Source organism: Lutjanus erythropterus, chromosome 16 (genome assembly GCF_056507025.1).
Source record: "Lutjanus erythropterus isolate fLutEry1 chromosome 16, fLutEry1.hap2, whole genome shotgun sequence".
Taxonomy (NCBI): domain Eukaryota; kingdom Metazoa; phylum Chordata; class Actinopteri; order Lutjaniformes; family Lutjanidae; genus Lutjanus; species Lutjanus erythropterus.
Genome location: NC_139332.1, coordinates 16,958,433 through 16,973,836, shown reverse-complemented (window position 1 = coordinate 16,973,836; position 15,404 = coordinate 16,958,433). Strand labels below are relative to the sequence as shown.

Below are 15,404 nucleotides of genomic sequence, written 5' to 3'. Positions count from 1 at the left end.
CAGAGATTAAACTTTATAACACACCCCTGTGTCCTGTGACTACAAGCTCACAGTTGTTGACCATACTTGGAATTTAATAGGAGTGTTCAATCATTGTTTGATGCGCTCGGCTCAAAGACTAAACACAATTTCATGAGCCACACTAACCTTTGATACCACTACAGTGCTCCAGTCACAAGATCTGCCTGTAAAACCTCATTCAATGTTGTTGTTTTGTTTTTTTTTTAAAAAAAAAAGACAGTCTGAATGTTTCAAACTTTATTGTCACATTTATTTTAAAGCCACAGTGAGTGAGAAAAACAACATTTTTTTCAAGAAATCAGCTGAGGCTCCCACAAGCCTGGGAAATTTTGAGCATCAAACACTTAATTTCCTCCATTCAAGGGAATTTTTATTAACCAGTTTGTGCTTTTTCTGCATTAATCTGGTGGGAATGTCTTTATTTATGTAAAGGAAAACACAAAATTCATGCATCTGACAATTTAAAATAAAATGGAATACAGCCTGCAGTAGGGCAGTGGGGTATTTTACTTGATTTGTTTCATTTTCTGCCATTTTCCATTTTCCATTTTCTATTCCAATACATTTTCTATTCCTCTGCATTTATAGTTACTTTGCAGATAAAAGATTCTACATACAAAACAGTTGGCTCACTGTGACTTTTCCCTTTTTCCCGCCACTTCTCAAATTCTGGGAAACACAGGCGAGTGGTCTATCACCTGTTGGCATATTCACTCCAGGTTGCATGAGAAAACAGGAGAGATGAAAACAAAAATCACTCACATATTTATATTTTTTTTATTAAAAGATCTTCATATGTTTGCATGTATTCAATTTTCTGTTTCTTTGAGGAAAAAAACATTAAAAAAATTCAAATATATTAAAAAAAAATCATTCTAAAAAACATTTTTAACATACTTACTACACTAGTGCAATAGATACAAACTTTTGCAGAAGTTGAAGTTGGTTACTGAAATTTATGGGATGTCACTAAGCTGTCATGGTGCACAAACTTAAGAACATGTCCTTAGCCTGATTTGGCACGTTCCTGTGTTCCTGAGGGGATCTGAGAGAACCAGTTTCTGCATGTCGAGGAGCTGGGGTCGCAGGTATAGCCGTACTCACAGCAGTGCTGTCCATCTGAACAACACTGGCCCTGAATCAGAACAAGTCTTAGTGTTAGAAAAAATACAGCACTGATGAGTAATTTACTTCAGTTAAGACGATAAGCAGTTTAGTTTTAAAGTCTAAATATGGACATTCACACCTACATCAGCTGCATTCGTGGCACTCATGATGCAGGCAGACACATTTATTGTTCTGTGCATTAAACCATCTATGTTCCTATTTGTCTGAATACTTGAACCAAATTGTTTCCCTTCAGATCACTGCAGCATTATTTCCTGATGGCTTTAAAATCTGAAGTACAATCCATACCAGTGGGTAGGGACAGCAGCTCCACTGGCCCTTGGTTCCTTTGCAGCAAGTTGACCCTGGTGAGCAGTAAAACTTGGCATCACAGCGAATGACTCCAGCTTCACGGTTGTTGCTCCTGGCCTCTGTTAGTGCTGTCATTGGTGTCTGCTAAAGGAAAACACAAAATGATCAACACCATGGGGCCAGGATTTCAAAATCTTTAATCTAGATCAGAATTATCCTTATAGGAATAAATCAAAACCAGAAGATTTGGATCCTACAAAATCAGGAAACGGATTTGGATTAAATTTGGTGTTGAAAACTCTGTTTCTGCTTTTTTTGCTATGATAATCAATTTGTAATTTTGATATATTATTATTATTATTATTATTATTATTATTATTATTATTACTACTAATAATAATAATAATAATAAGAAGAAGAAGAAGAAGAAGAAGAAAAAGAAGAAGAAGAAGAAGAAGACTTCCCAACATTTTCACATGCATGTGTTAAAGAAATGTTACTTTGACCAACAGATGTAGGACTGTCCAAAGATTGCATTTTTTTCTATAACCCTAATCTTGCAGTATCTAAAAATCTTTTGAACACCAACACAAAACCTACAAGATCAGTTTTATCTGGGATAGCAAAATAAAGCAATTCCAAAATCTGGATAATTCTAACCCAGTTTAAAGGTTTTGAAATGCCAGCCCCTGACTATTATCCCAGCAGATAAGACCATAGCAAGAAACTAAATGAGAAACTACACCACTTAAAAAAAAGGTACATTTACTGTGGTATGTCCTACCTCTTGCAAAGAGCTTTCCTCCGCTACAGTTGAAATGAGAACCGCGGGGACTGAAGACGGAGCTCGCCTGGGAGCAAAAGGATATGGCAGGCCCTGCCTCAAACAGTGTGTGTAAGTGTAGTCACAGTCGTAGCCATATGGACAACAGTGGCTGCCATCCAAACAACACCTGGCCTACAAGGCACACATTTTACATGACAATCAGTATAGAATAGCACCAATTATAAGACTGAAAATTGAGTTGCAAGCGTTTTTATTGCACAGTGGTGTCCAGGTGAACTCACTGGAGAGTACTGGCAACACCACCAGGCTCCAGATAGGTGTCTGCAGCAGCTAGTGCCATCGGGACAGGCGTAATAGTTGTCACAGTGGACAATTGGACTCTTCTGTTGGTCTGAGATGTGGTTGTTTTCCAGCTCCAGACCGGGAGACACGGGTGTGCTTGGTTCCTCTGCAGCCTCCTTCTTCACCATGGGTATGTTCACCCATGGTTGGTTTTCTTTCTCACACAAGTGGGTGACCAGGTTACAACGAAACCCTGGAGGGCAGCAGTGGGCCAAGTCAGCGCAACACACAGCCTGAAGATGCATGAATACAGACGCACAGATTAAGGCAGAAATATTCCCATCAGTCTTCCAGATCAAAATCAGTTGTTACTAGACATATGTGACCTACCTTTGGATATGGACAGCAGCTGTATCCTCCTATAGTCAAACAGCAGGTGGCAAAATCAGAGCAGACATTCCCATCAGGACATGTGATGGAGCAGGACGCAAACTCCCACGCAAACACTCCCACCAGCAAGCACAGAGTTATCCTCAGCATCTGTAGAAGAGTGTTTTCAAATTAAGTTTAGTTTGAATGAGTTAAAGGTGATACATTATGCGCTGTTCAAAAAAAACACCATAAAGACTGCAAATTCTTTTCAGTTTACAAGTCAGATTTTGTGAATCAAAGGTGAAACTTACTGCCACTTTGTTCGTCTTGCTTTAACTTTCAGTTTCATTTCAGCTCACTGACTCACTCAAAACAACCTCACTGAACAGTGCAGTAAAACTGACTGTTTATAAAGTATCACACAAAGAGTTATACCAAGAAAGGATTTCATTGCTCTAATTTATTTATTTTTTTACTTACCTTCAGCCAGAGAAGTGATTCAACTGCTTACTGTCACACGTCTCACACTTCCTCTTAAGTTCACCACAGATGCACTGCTCTTTATATGGCAGGGTAGAACCTCCCTCTGAACGAAATGTGGATTATCACACCGCATTGGGATGGTAAGTGTTTCTGTAAATAGTTCATACTAGTTGACCACATTTGGATAACAGTTTGAGTCAACACTGTCTACAAACACACAGCTTCCTACAAGATTAAACATGGAAGACATAACAAAAATAAGTTCATCCTAGTCTTTGATATAGTTACATTCTTCCAATCACACAATCTTCAATCTTCAGAAAACTGTTCGGAACATTACACAGGTGGATTTATAACATGTTAAGTATCATGTTTGTGTATGAAAGGGGGATCATCAAAAGGTTCAGTCGTTCATAAGCTAGGACAGAAAGAGGTTCAACACTTTGTGGAAAAACTGCATGGGCATATAGTGGAACAGTTTAAGAACTAAACTGTCATCTTTTTCAGAGACGGCCCTGCTTTTTTCTGCAAGACAATTCTAGGACGCATTCTGCATGAGTTAGGACAGTGTGGCTTAGTAGTAAGAGTTCGGGTACTAGACTGGCCTTCCTGCAGTCCAGATCTGCCTCCCACTGAAACTGGGTGGTGCACTGTGAAGGGAAAAATATGTTGAACCCTTGAACTGTTGAGCAACTTGAGTTGTTTATCAAGTAAGAATAAGAAAGAATTTCGCTGTCAAGAACTAAATAATTTGTAAGTTCTCAAACACACACTAAAAGAAAAGGTGATTTATTACAGTTGTAAAATCCTGTCCCAATTTTCTTTGAAAGGTGTTGCAGGTGTCAATTTCAGAGAATGTATATCTACAAATAAAAAAAAGTCAGTTTAAACATTAGATATCTTGTCTTTGTATGGTATTCAATTGAATATGGGTTAAGAAAGGATTTGCAAGTCATTTCATTTTCTTGAGTTTTTCCATTTTCTGCTACTTTCTACTCCACTACATTTTAGAGGAAAATACTGTACTTTTTATTTCACTACATTTATAGTTACTTTGCAGAAGGGTATAAAATAATGTCAGCAAAATGCTGATAAAATATGCAAGTGGCTGGTAAATTTGCTTCACTCACAAGACAAAAAGTAATGTTAATCTATAGAGCAGCTGGTAAACTTTGAACATTCAATAGTTTAAGAAAAAAATTTGCACCCTGGTTTACAGATAAGATTTTAACTTACATAAGTTAAGATTGGCTCCACCACAACCAGCTTCACTAAAATTTTTCTTGCATGTTATGCGTGAGGAAAAAATACAACTAGATAATAATCTGCCTAGTGAGTGCCATTTTTCAATACTTAAGTATATTTATTACATAGCTTCATTAAATACACAATCATGATTTGTCAATCACTGCGATCTAAGGTCTGTTATTTCCAAATAACAAACCTTTGGATGAAATTGATTTCTTTTAAAGTAAGTAGTCAAGTAATAAGCAGGATAATGTACAGTGAGCTGGTCATTATTGTGAAATAAACCTCAACAGGAGGGTGCATTACCACAATGACCCACTCACTGTTCATAATCCATTACTTTGATGACACTTTTTCTTAACTTTTGATGCAAGACTTACTTGCCAATATATATATATTTGCAATATTCCTATTATTTTAGTGATTCAAGTACATTTACAACTAATTCATGGATTTTTTTTTTAAATTATTAGCAGTAATGGTTCCCTCTTAAGTCAGAAATAACAACATGTGGCATCTTACAGGTGGGTTGGGTATCTCGTTGGTTTGATGCCATGTACTTTTTTTGCAGTACTGCTTCCCTCAATTTTAAGTTTTAAGGAAGTAAAAGTGCAGAAACAGATGTATAACGGTTTCATATAAAAAGAGGGTAACAATAAAAATGAATCCAGTGTGTGACTGTAATTGGAGCATACCAATGTGTGGTTTGAAATAAACATCTGACAATAAAGGTTGCAACTAACAGCAATAAAGGCTAAAACAATACTTTATTAATGAATTCCCATCATTTATACATTTACACTGCAGTGTAAGAATTCTGAACAATTATCCCTTGTATAAACGTTGACTGCGTAACTGACATTTCATATCATAAGTCCAACTTCAATATGAGGCTGGCGAGACATCAGGTCATCAGATCTACATGCATGACGCAGGCACTAGCATAACAGCCTCATCTAGCAACTAGAGATGCAAGATGTCAGGTTTGAAGCCGAGAGAGTAACTCCGAGAGGGCCAGCATACTGAAGGTGAAAGCAGGTGCCGCTCACACTGAAATCTCCAAGATGAGGATTTAAAAAAAAAAAAAAGAAGAAGGGGGAATTCACTTCAGTCCTGTTGTTGAGTGGAACTCAAAGAACAATCATCTACAAAAAGCATGGTGATAAAAGTCAACGGAAGATATGTACCAGTAGTTGCCACTGAGAGGGATGGGTGCCCCCCTCTATTCCACTTCACTCACAGGACCCCAGCATTGCAAGTCTGTAGGTCTCTTGCTCAAGCGTGATGACCGGAGCTGGATGGGAGAAGTTTTTAGAAGTCAAAGGCAAAAATAACACTACTAGTAAACTGTCGGGAGGATGAGACAACCGTAAAGCTACGGTTGTTAATCGAGCTCCGAGTCTGACTGAGAGGCCGCCTTCTTTTTCTTTTTTCTGCCGTGTTTCTTGTGCTTCTTTTTCCTCTTCTTCTTGGCTTTATCCTGTGAACATAAACATTTGACATTTGGTACTTTTTGCTGAAATTAAGCATTACATTTACAGCTGGATGAACAATATAAACACATGAAGTTGGTATGTGGTGTAGCTGTCAGGAGTTGTAATGTGTCACATGTGCAAGTCACAAACAAGTCTGAAGCAATCTTAAGTTACTGTGGTGAGAATCAAGCAAACTGAGTCCCTGCTATGAGACAAGTCATTATTATTTTTGGATTCGCCCCCTCCACAACTGATGCCTTGTGCATTTGCCTCTGCTAGTCTTCCGCGTCCTAGGATTTTGCCAGGTTTGTGCGCACTGCACTGAAAATCCTCCAATCATGTTTCAAAAACAAAACATACCTGATCAATATTTAGAAAATTGAAAATATTTAATAGCTCAAGTCATTTGTAGTCATCTGTCCCAAGTCTAAGTCAAGACTTAGAGACTCTAATTTTTTAATACTGTCTTATGTGTAATTTGTACGTAAAACTAATTGTTTTTTATTTTATCTAATTGTCCTGTTTTGTATTATTGTCTTATTTGTGACTCACTGATTATGAGGAAGCCCCATGTGGACAATGAAGTTCTGAAAAACAATTTCTTCTTTGTGTACCGTAACACTAAAAAAGAAGTTAATTAAATGGCTCACTGTGATTTTCTCCTTTTCCTCGCTACTTCTTTTTTTCTTCTTGGCTTCAGCCTGTTAGAGGGAAAAGTTGAAATGAGGCCACAGAAAAAGGAAGTACTGGTTATACCATATTCTAAAAAGCCCGTTTTAATGCAACAATCATGTGTCACAATTATCTGCAACAGCAAAAGTAGTTAGGTTTTCAACAGAATTTTAACTTCCAAAACAAGTTCATATGGTCATTTGGTTCTGAGCCAAAGTGCTGTCTTCTAAACTGTTGAGCACAAATGGTTAGCATGACCAGTTTCTCTCTCCTTTCACTTCAAGTTTTAAAGCTTTTTGCTCAGACTGGCACAGGAACATTTTAGTATTAGTATCGGCCAAAAAAACAAATCATAGGCAAGCTATTTTTGCAAGAAGATATGACAGTAATAAGACAAAAAACATTAACAGAAACTGATGAAATTACTTCATATCGTTCATGAAAAAAAAAAAAAATTAAAACTGAATTTGAAATCTCCATGTTGCTGATGATTTTAAAAGACATAATGATAGATGAGTTCAGATTTTTTTTTTGATAAAACTGAAGTTACTGAGTTATGAGTTGAGACAATTCTCCTATTTCTTAAGCCAAACAAACCATTTACAAAACCACAAGATCATCTGAAAAATCCACTGACAGAAAGCTGAAAACATGGCTGTTTTTCTTAGCTCCTGAAATGATGACATTTTTGAGATAAGTGGTTTTTCACTGGACAGCGACGATAAGAAAGGGCCCAGTGCTACCAACTGACTGACTCGATGTTTCCATGCTCAATAACGTTTTTCTCCTGCCCCTTCCCGGTGATGGCTTAATTTCACCAGGCGTGGCTGCTTTGTGTTAGAACTGCATCACATCAGCCAAAGCTGATTGCTGCCATTCTACACAACGCCAGCAGCGCCTTAGCGCATCCCAGTAGTGGCTCTCTGCTCCACTCTGCCTCATACGTACGTACGTACATACATACATACATACATACATACATACGTACATACGTACATACATACATACATACATACATACATACATACATACATACATACATACATACATACATACATATATATATATATATATATATATATATTTGAAGCGTCAATCAGCACGGAGCAGATCAAACAGACAGGAAGTCAGACACAGTAAAAGCAGAAACAGTTTAAGATAAAACACCCAATGCAGACTTGTGATCAGAGACAGACAAGAATGAACTACATAACCCACAAAGCAAGGAGAGCAGGCCAAATCAAGAAAATCTGAGCCAATAGACAAGATCAAGTAGGTAAAACACTCGGCTGCTGAAACACTTCTGTCGGCACAGAAGTGGCCAGCGGAATCAACATGCAAGTGTTCACTGTTCAGACGCCACATAATGGCTTGATAGTGGCTACATTTTTAGATGGTGTTGGTTCATGTATTTTAAGACTATTCTACTTATTGATATTCTAACATCTTCTTGACCTGCTCTCTCTCTCTGTTTCTCTCTCGCTCTCACTGACTCCAGTGCAGTGTGCACTCTGCCTCACCAGTGAGGTGAACTCTTTTGCTGTCAATCTAAATGGGCCAAGCTGGAGTCACGACCCTCTTCCTGATTTAGGTTGAATGGAGGTAAAACACTGCCAGCCATTCATAAATAGATGTTTTTAAATTAGATATATATAAAAATATATATACTGCCATTCAAATCATTTATCCGACTCCACATGAAGAGATGGACAGGAAGCTTGTGGTACCAGTGTACAGTAGGAAGTAAAACTAAAACTTAAGAGCATTTTTCAACTGTGTCATGTAAGTGTGTGAAAGTTCAGGGAACTATACTGTACAGCCTCCTGTAACAGTGACAGCCAGAGGTCAATCTATGCCCCCTTGACTCCTATGAATGTGTCCAACTCAGGTTGGATATCTCCTCAGTAGACCCACATGATCTGGGTCTTCTGAAAGGGCTATCACTGCACTGATCCTGTTGTTCGTTTGGACAGAAAACAGAATGATGCTGGTTTGTATCATTTCCCTGACATTTTCATTTTTGTTACAGATCCTTACAAACCAAACCAACCTCAAAAAACTAGAGCTGATTTTTAGCACTGTGTGAGAGCTGAAGAAAAGTCTGGCAGAAATGTTATTATTATGGCATAGGGGGGAAAAAATACTCTTGTTTGTACTTATTTAAACCAATCACAATCACTGTGGGCAGCGCTAAGCCCAGGATTCAGTGATGGTGTAGAATATTTGCACATGGGGAGGCAACCCCTGGCATTAAAATAGCTAAATCTCTGCAAAATAAAGGGCACATGAACCAGTAAAACATATGTTGATGATGTTATACGACTTTTACTGATAAGAAAGACAAACATAACTTAAGCATTTCACTGCAAAACTAATAAAGAGATATTTTATCATCAGTGAAGAAGGGCAGCACAGTGAATCAAAACATTATTGAAACTGCAGTGATGAGTCAAATATCAAATCAAAGAAGCTGCATTTGGCTGACCACAGCTGATAAAAGCTGTGTGTAGCTGAATGTAGCAGAACTTTATTAAACCATTATCAAAGAAGCTTGTGGAGAGTCAATATCAGCGGTACATCATTGCTAGAGCAAAAAGATGCACAACACTAAAGCAAAGTATAGCTAGCTTGGAGGTTGGTATTGCTTCATGCTGCCATGGGGATTTAGAAAACAGCAGAAGGGTAGGAGAATTCAACAAAAATAGTCACACGATGGCAGGCTTATACCAACAGCCTACTTCCTATGAGTCAGACTAAAGGACAGCTGGCATACATGTGATTTCTGTTCCTGTGTGAAAGGCACACTCATGATACTAGTTTGTATTCTTGAGAAAACAAAACAGCTATAAAACAAAACAATCTAGCCAATCATTAATACACCGTTGTGAGTCTGATTTAACCGTTTTAACAGATGCAAATAAATTAATACTGTGAGATTTTCATGTCAGCATAAGTATCACATCCATTTGATACTGCTTCACCTGTGGTGTCTTCCTTAACCCCAAATTTAAATTAAAAGAGGAACAAAGAGGCAAAAGAGGAACAAAGAAGTGATAACATGGCTTAATTATTAATGGTATGTTTGTCTGTGAATAACATTTGTCACGTAGCATCATCATATGAGAATAATACTTACTACCTCCTCCCCCTCGGAGTCCACAGAGGAGTCTGATGATGAATCTTTATAACTTCGGTCAGCCTTCCTTTTTCTTTTACGGCTCTTGTCATCCTGACAGACACAAGAGTTACAGCACAATTATGAAGCTTTTTATAACACCTGGCTTTCGACTGACCTTGACTGGTAAGAACATGGTAGAAGAAGTGCAATAACTTTACAGTTGAAAGCATCACATCTGTGGAAATACCCACATGTCAGCAAAGCAAACACATCAAAAAGTTAGTTAATTGAGTGTGTGAATATGAGTTATTCACCTTTTCTTTGTCCCCTTCTTCCTTGATTCTTTTCTTTTTCTTCTTGGGAAGAAAAAAAACAGTATTTAGATTAAACTCTGGTCATTTAAATAACTTGTAGGACAACTGACAGCACATTTTCAACACCATAACCTGATTGTACATGCTCAAACAAATTAAGCTAACAGTGCTATTAAAAAATAATAGAAAAACCTTGCTTTCAGCATCAGATTCTTCCTCTGAGCTGTCTGATGCTCTCTTGGCTGATGACTTCTTTCTCTTCCGTTTTTTCTTCACACTCTTCTTTTCATCCTGAACACACAAATAGAAACAGTTTAACAGTGTAGTGCTGCATTACCAGTGAAAGCTGCAGCCTTTTTAAGTGATCAGTCTGAGCTTTATACTGCAAAGTCCTATTTATTTCTGACCATTTATTTAAGCCACTGGAAACCCAAATCCACAACAGCCTTCTAACCATGTAATTTAAGGTCTTGTGTAGAAACTGGTGAGCATCTAGAAGTATTAGAAATAGGTTTTAATCCATCGTTTGTGCTTTTTTCCCCCAAAAAATTGAGCAATTAATTCCATGAAACAAGCATTAAAAAAAAATCCAAACCAGCTGTCCTGCTCAAACGGATGCAACCTCTCTGCTCCCACTTATTCCACCTCAAAGCCTGCTTGCTGGACTATCACTGCCTCAATCCACAGCAAGTAACATTAATTTAGTTCTGAACTAATGTGTTGAAAAAAAAAAAAAAAACAAAGTGACAAAATAAAGCAAACTAACTAACTGATTGAGGCAGCAATAGTTCAGCAAATCCTGTGTTCTGCAATGTATAATCACTAGATGGTGGCTTCAGTTTCCCATCGGAAAAGGCCGTTTGACAGAAAACTAAAGTGGTGAATATATTCTAAATATAGCATACACTTAAACTAATATATATATTTTTTGGTAGCTAAAATGTATTTTGCTGCTGACCGTGTCTACGGCAGTTCACTGCTTAGCTTCTGTGCTGGTACTCCTGAGGGAGATATCAATCACACATGACCTGCCTACAGTCTTGAGAAACAGTTTCTACAGCAAAATGAGATATTTTTAAAAAATAATTTGACCCAGTGGCAGGCATCAAGAATAACTATATAGAAATAGGCAGTCTTTTTATGTAGGTCACATAGAGGCAACAGTAATAAACTGAGAATGTTTCATAACCAGTTAAAAATGTCTTGTTGTAGCTTTAAATTTCCTGAGGTTTTACCACACAGAAATCCATAACAGAACATCACAAGCGTACAGTAACAAACACTTATTATCAATCGGTGTTTGCAGCTTTGGATGTTTGTCTCTATTTCAGAAGCACTATGCTTCTTTATTACAGCAGCTGGCTTAAAGGTTGACAATATCTGGTAGTGCACATTGAAGTCTGTAATGTCTTACCTCGTCTTCAGATTCTGAGGAGGAGCTGCTGGAAGAATCAGAACTCGATGAGGAGGAGGAAGATGAAGAATGCTTGACCAAAACACAATGAAAGCAGGGTTCATTAGACTTGAGGTTATTCGCTTGTTTGGAAATGAGAACACAACAGTAAGAGGATTAAATAGGAGACCATCTGAAAGGACAGGCAGTGGACATGTGTGAGTGTGTGCGTGTACTGTGGCACAGCTGGCCATCAAAATACTGGAGGTCTCTCCTCACCCTATTAGATTTCTTCTTCTCTTTCTTCTTTTTCTAAACACAAAGGAAAAACCAAAATGAGTAAAAGCAAGTTTTAAGAGTAGGGTAATCCAAATGTCTGATAAAGGAGGAATATCATGCCTCTTTTTTCTCTTTCTTCTCCTCTTTTTCCTTGTCCGTCGTCTTTTTGTCTTTCTCTTTGTCTTTATCACTTCCACCCAACAACTTCTCTCGATTTTTTGCCAACTCTTTCCTCCATTTCTGTGGGGAAAAAAAATAGTTGTAAATAATCCAAAAAAGTATCCATCTGCCACAGTGTATTGCTCAGTGTTCTCCATATGCAGCTACACCTTCATCCAAATGAAAACGGTTTTGTATTACAGTTTTTAGACTGACATATCTGGACACTATGGCTATAGACTGTCATAAATGTGAAGAAACTGGTGATGACCATTAAATGTCAGACTACACAATACAAACATACATCATTCATTTTGTCCTCAAAGTCAGCCAGGGCTCGGGAGCCCTTCTTCTTCTTCTCCAGCTGTTCTTTCAACTCCTCCCTAATGAAGACACAATAAATCAGTTGAAATACACAACAGAACATTGTGTTGACAGATCTTGGTATTTTGTCTCCCCTGTACTTCTTTTAAAATTTAGGAGAACTGAAATCACATTGCTCTTAGCATATTGCAAAAGGGAACTGTCATGCTGGCAGCAGAGTGTAGCAGCTAATTAAATAAATGTGCCCCCTGGTGGTTAAGATTGGAATACAATTCATTTAGACTTAATACTCTGAATTTTATTAGATATGAGATTTTATGCAATAAGATTTGACATATCCATGTCCTTGTAAAACAGTGGAATGAAAGGATCAGAAAACTCAAAAGGCAAAAAGAAAATCAATATTTTTTCTCATCAATCTCAATTTTAATTTCTATAAGATGACTGGAAGCTCTTTACTTGCAGGTAGCAAAATTATTTATGCACTCCACTTTTTCATGCTCCCAGATACATTTTGAATATTTCATGTGAGGACCAATAAATGTAAATACACAAGTAAAAGGGTTAGATGATGAGGCTGACAGCCCAATCTGCATAATTTATAACTGACGCATTGGAGCAATGAATGAAAGCAGACCTCCAGCAGTATGGCGAGAGTACCCTGTTCTGGAATAAAGCTTATGTTGCAACTATATCTACTCAGATTCATTGGTTAAAACACTATTAAGAGAGAAAATGGACACATTTTTGCTGCAGTGACATTGAATTTGAAGAAGCCAATGTTAATCAAAATCTCTATGTAGGAAGAAGGATGCATTAAGTACCACAATGTCTTCAAACTGAGCCAATGAGAGCAAGTGTTATTACATCACAGCCAGATAAAAAATCATGTATGTCAATCAATCTGAAATAATTTATGTCCATGAGAGCCCAAACCAATGAGCTGTGGATAATTTAACTTTCACTTTAAATGTTTCTTTATTTATCTTAGCCAAGAAGATGAGTGTGAGTTCTGGCTCTTGATAGGGAGAGCCATGAACTAGAAAAACTTAACATCCTCCCAGCATTACCTGCTTAAAGTGCTATATCTAGCTGTGATATTGAGCAACATGGATGCAACATAATACTCAGAAGACAGTACAATGCAACTGTGAGAAAGACATTAATCTCTTTTAGTAGGCCAGTGAGGAGGTCTGCCCATTACTTACCATGTGGGTCGAGGTCTGCTTAAATAATCCTGGATGGTTGGTCCAGAGTTCTGTGCCGGTCCCCTGGCTCGTGCAGCAGCAATGGGGTTAATGTAAGCCTGGAAAACAGAGAAAAAGATTTTCAACATGGAGGTTATTACAATACACAGACTCCACATATTGAGAGCATAAATACCCAGTTATGCATTTTAACAGTATAAAGGCTACAACTAAAAATTATTTTCATTATCCATTAATCTGTCCATTGTGTTCGCGATAAATCGATTAATTGTTTGGTCTATAAAACATCAGATCATTGTGAAAAAAGCTGATCCCAGTTATCCAAAGCCAAGCTCGTCTACAACCCAATGGTATTCAGTTGACTGATATAGAGTATCAACAAAACAAGAAAATATTCACATTTCAGAAGCTGGAATCGGAGATGTTTGACTTTTACTGAAACAGATTATTCAATATCACAATTATTGGCATTTTATTTACTAGTTGACAAACAATCAATTAATCACTGGAGCTTTTAACAGATGAAAACATCTCTCTAAAACAGCTCATACAAAAACCCCATTGCACATTTTTATTTGAAGTTCAGGGTCTACAGCAGGGCGTTTGTATAAGACTACCACAGCTTGTAGTTAAGACTATCTAATAAACTGTTGTTTGTACCAAATACTTGGAGTATAGCTCCAATCAACCTAATTAGCCATAGTACCAGTACACTGAACATGCAATGTTGGCAAGAGAAAATATGCAGCAGTTATAAGGTGGTTAAAAGGGCATTAGTGAACTATAACTAAACTACTGGACTAACGCTGAGAAGTTTAGTTAACCATTTATGCTATTAATGTAATTGTTGTCTGCTAGTCTTTCAAGGCTGTGTAAAACACTGCGCAACATCACCACGTCAAAACATTGTCCAAAATGTTGGGAGCTAAAGTTAGCATCTTTAGCTTAGCGCTAGTACAATCGAGCTTAAGACTCGCATTTCCATGTTAGCTACAACAAGATATATCAAGCAATTCGAACCTAAAAAATGTTGAAACCAATTGAAAGACATTATTTTGAATTTTCAGTGTGACATGTTAAGACACCATTGTCTCGGCCTAGCATCAGTGTAGCGGAGACGTTACAAGCAAGTGCTAGTTACTGTGCTTACGCTAAAAGCTCTGCTAATGTTTAGCCTGGCTGGCTTATAAAATCTAACCGACCGTGCAATACTTTTTGTGTAAATGTGTAAAATAACTCACCACTCGATTGTCTCTTTTGCCCATGTCGAGTTAGCAATGAAAAAAATATCCAAAAGAGAAAACAACCATTAGTGTTACCTAGCTAGCATTGACCTAGCCACACATTAGACTTTAATAGGACCTGACTCTTCTTCTTCTTCTGTTGATGTTGGATGGTGCATTACTGCCACCAACTGGCATGGAGTGTAAGCACCTAACACTAGTACAATACAAGATAAACAAACAAACAAATAACTAAAATAGCTATCAGCACGAACTTATCATAGCTTTTCAGTCAGGTTCAAACAGATAATGCAACAAAATAAAATAAAAATCATACAATTCATAAAATAAAATTAATCTCCTGCAAAATATCACATTAATCAAAGTTTAATTTGACGTCTCTGGGGCTCAAGTCTCTTCTCTCAACCACTGTCCCTTCTATTTATCTCATTAAATTACACTTTTCATTTCTTACTAAACTCAACTGCTCTATCAGTTATCCACATTTTTGTGGCTCATTTACAAATTTATGTGATTCATTTCCTTTGATTCCATTGTGTATGTCTGTTGTAATTCTCTTGAAATGTCTGTTGTAACCCCAACTATTAATATCACAAAAAATTTGTG

General features: G+C 37.4%; 2 protein-coding genes across 5 annotated transcripts; both read right to left on the bottom strand.

Moving 5' to 3' along the window:
• Positions 1-590: 590 nt before the first annotated feature.
• Positions 591-3,508, bottom strand: LOC146312896 (progranulin-like). Its single transcript, XM_084738469.1, has 6 exons — positions 3,362-3,508; positions 2,900-3,049; positions 2,509-2,802; positions 2,225-2,398; positions 1,438-1,584; positions 591-1,156 (listed from the first exon to the last, which is right to left on the bottom strand). Exons 2-6 carry the CDS (start codon positions 3,047-3,049, stop codon positions 1,028-1,030), a joined length of 894 nt encoding a protein of 297 aa, XP_084594595.1. The 5' UTR covers positions 3,362-3,508; the 3' UTR covers positions 591-1,027.
• Positions 3,509-5,360: 1,852 nt separating this feature from the next.
• Positions 5,361-14,953, bottom strand: fam133b (family with sequence similarity 133 member B). Of its 4 annotated transcripts, none has more exons than XM_084738464.1 (11): positions 14,796-14,953; positions 13,555-13,652; positions 12,327-12,405; positions 11,984-12,103; positions 11,864-11,896; positions 11,606-11,677; positions 10,384-10,482; positions 10,192-10,233; positions 9,896-9,988; positions 6,738-6,788; positions 5,361-6,092 (listed from the first exon to the last, which is right to left on the bottom strand). In XM_084738464.1, exons 1-11 carry the CDS (start codon positions 14,817-14,819, stop codon positions 5,997-5,999), a joined length of 807 nt encoding a protein of 268 aa, XP_084594590.1. In that variant the 5' UTR covers positions 14,820-14,953; the 3' UTR covers positions 5,361-5,996. The 4 variants fall into 4 exon arrangements, with proteins under 4 accessions (XP_084594590.1, XP_084594593.1, XP_084594592.1 ...); XM_084738467.1 differs by having other exon boundaries at positions 9,899-9,988; XM_084738466.1 differs by having other exon boundaries at positions 10,192-10,230.
• Between the last annotated feature and the right edge of the window lie 451 nt (positions 14,954-15,404).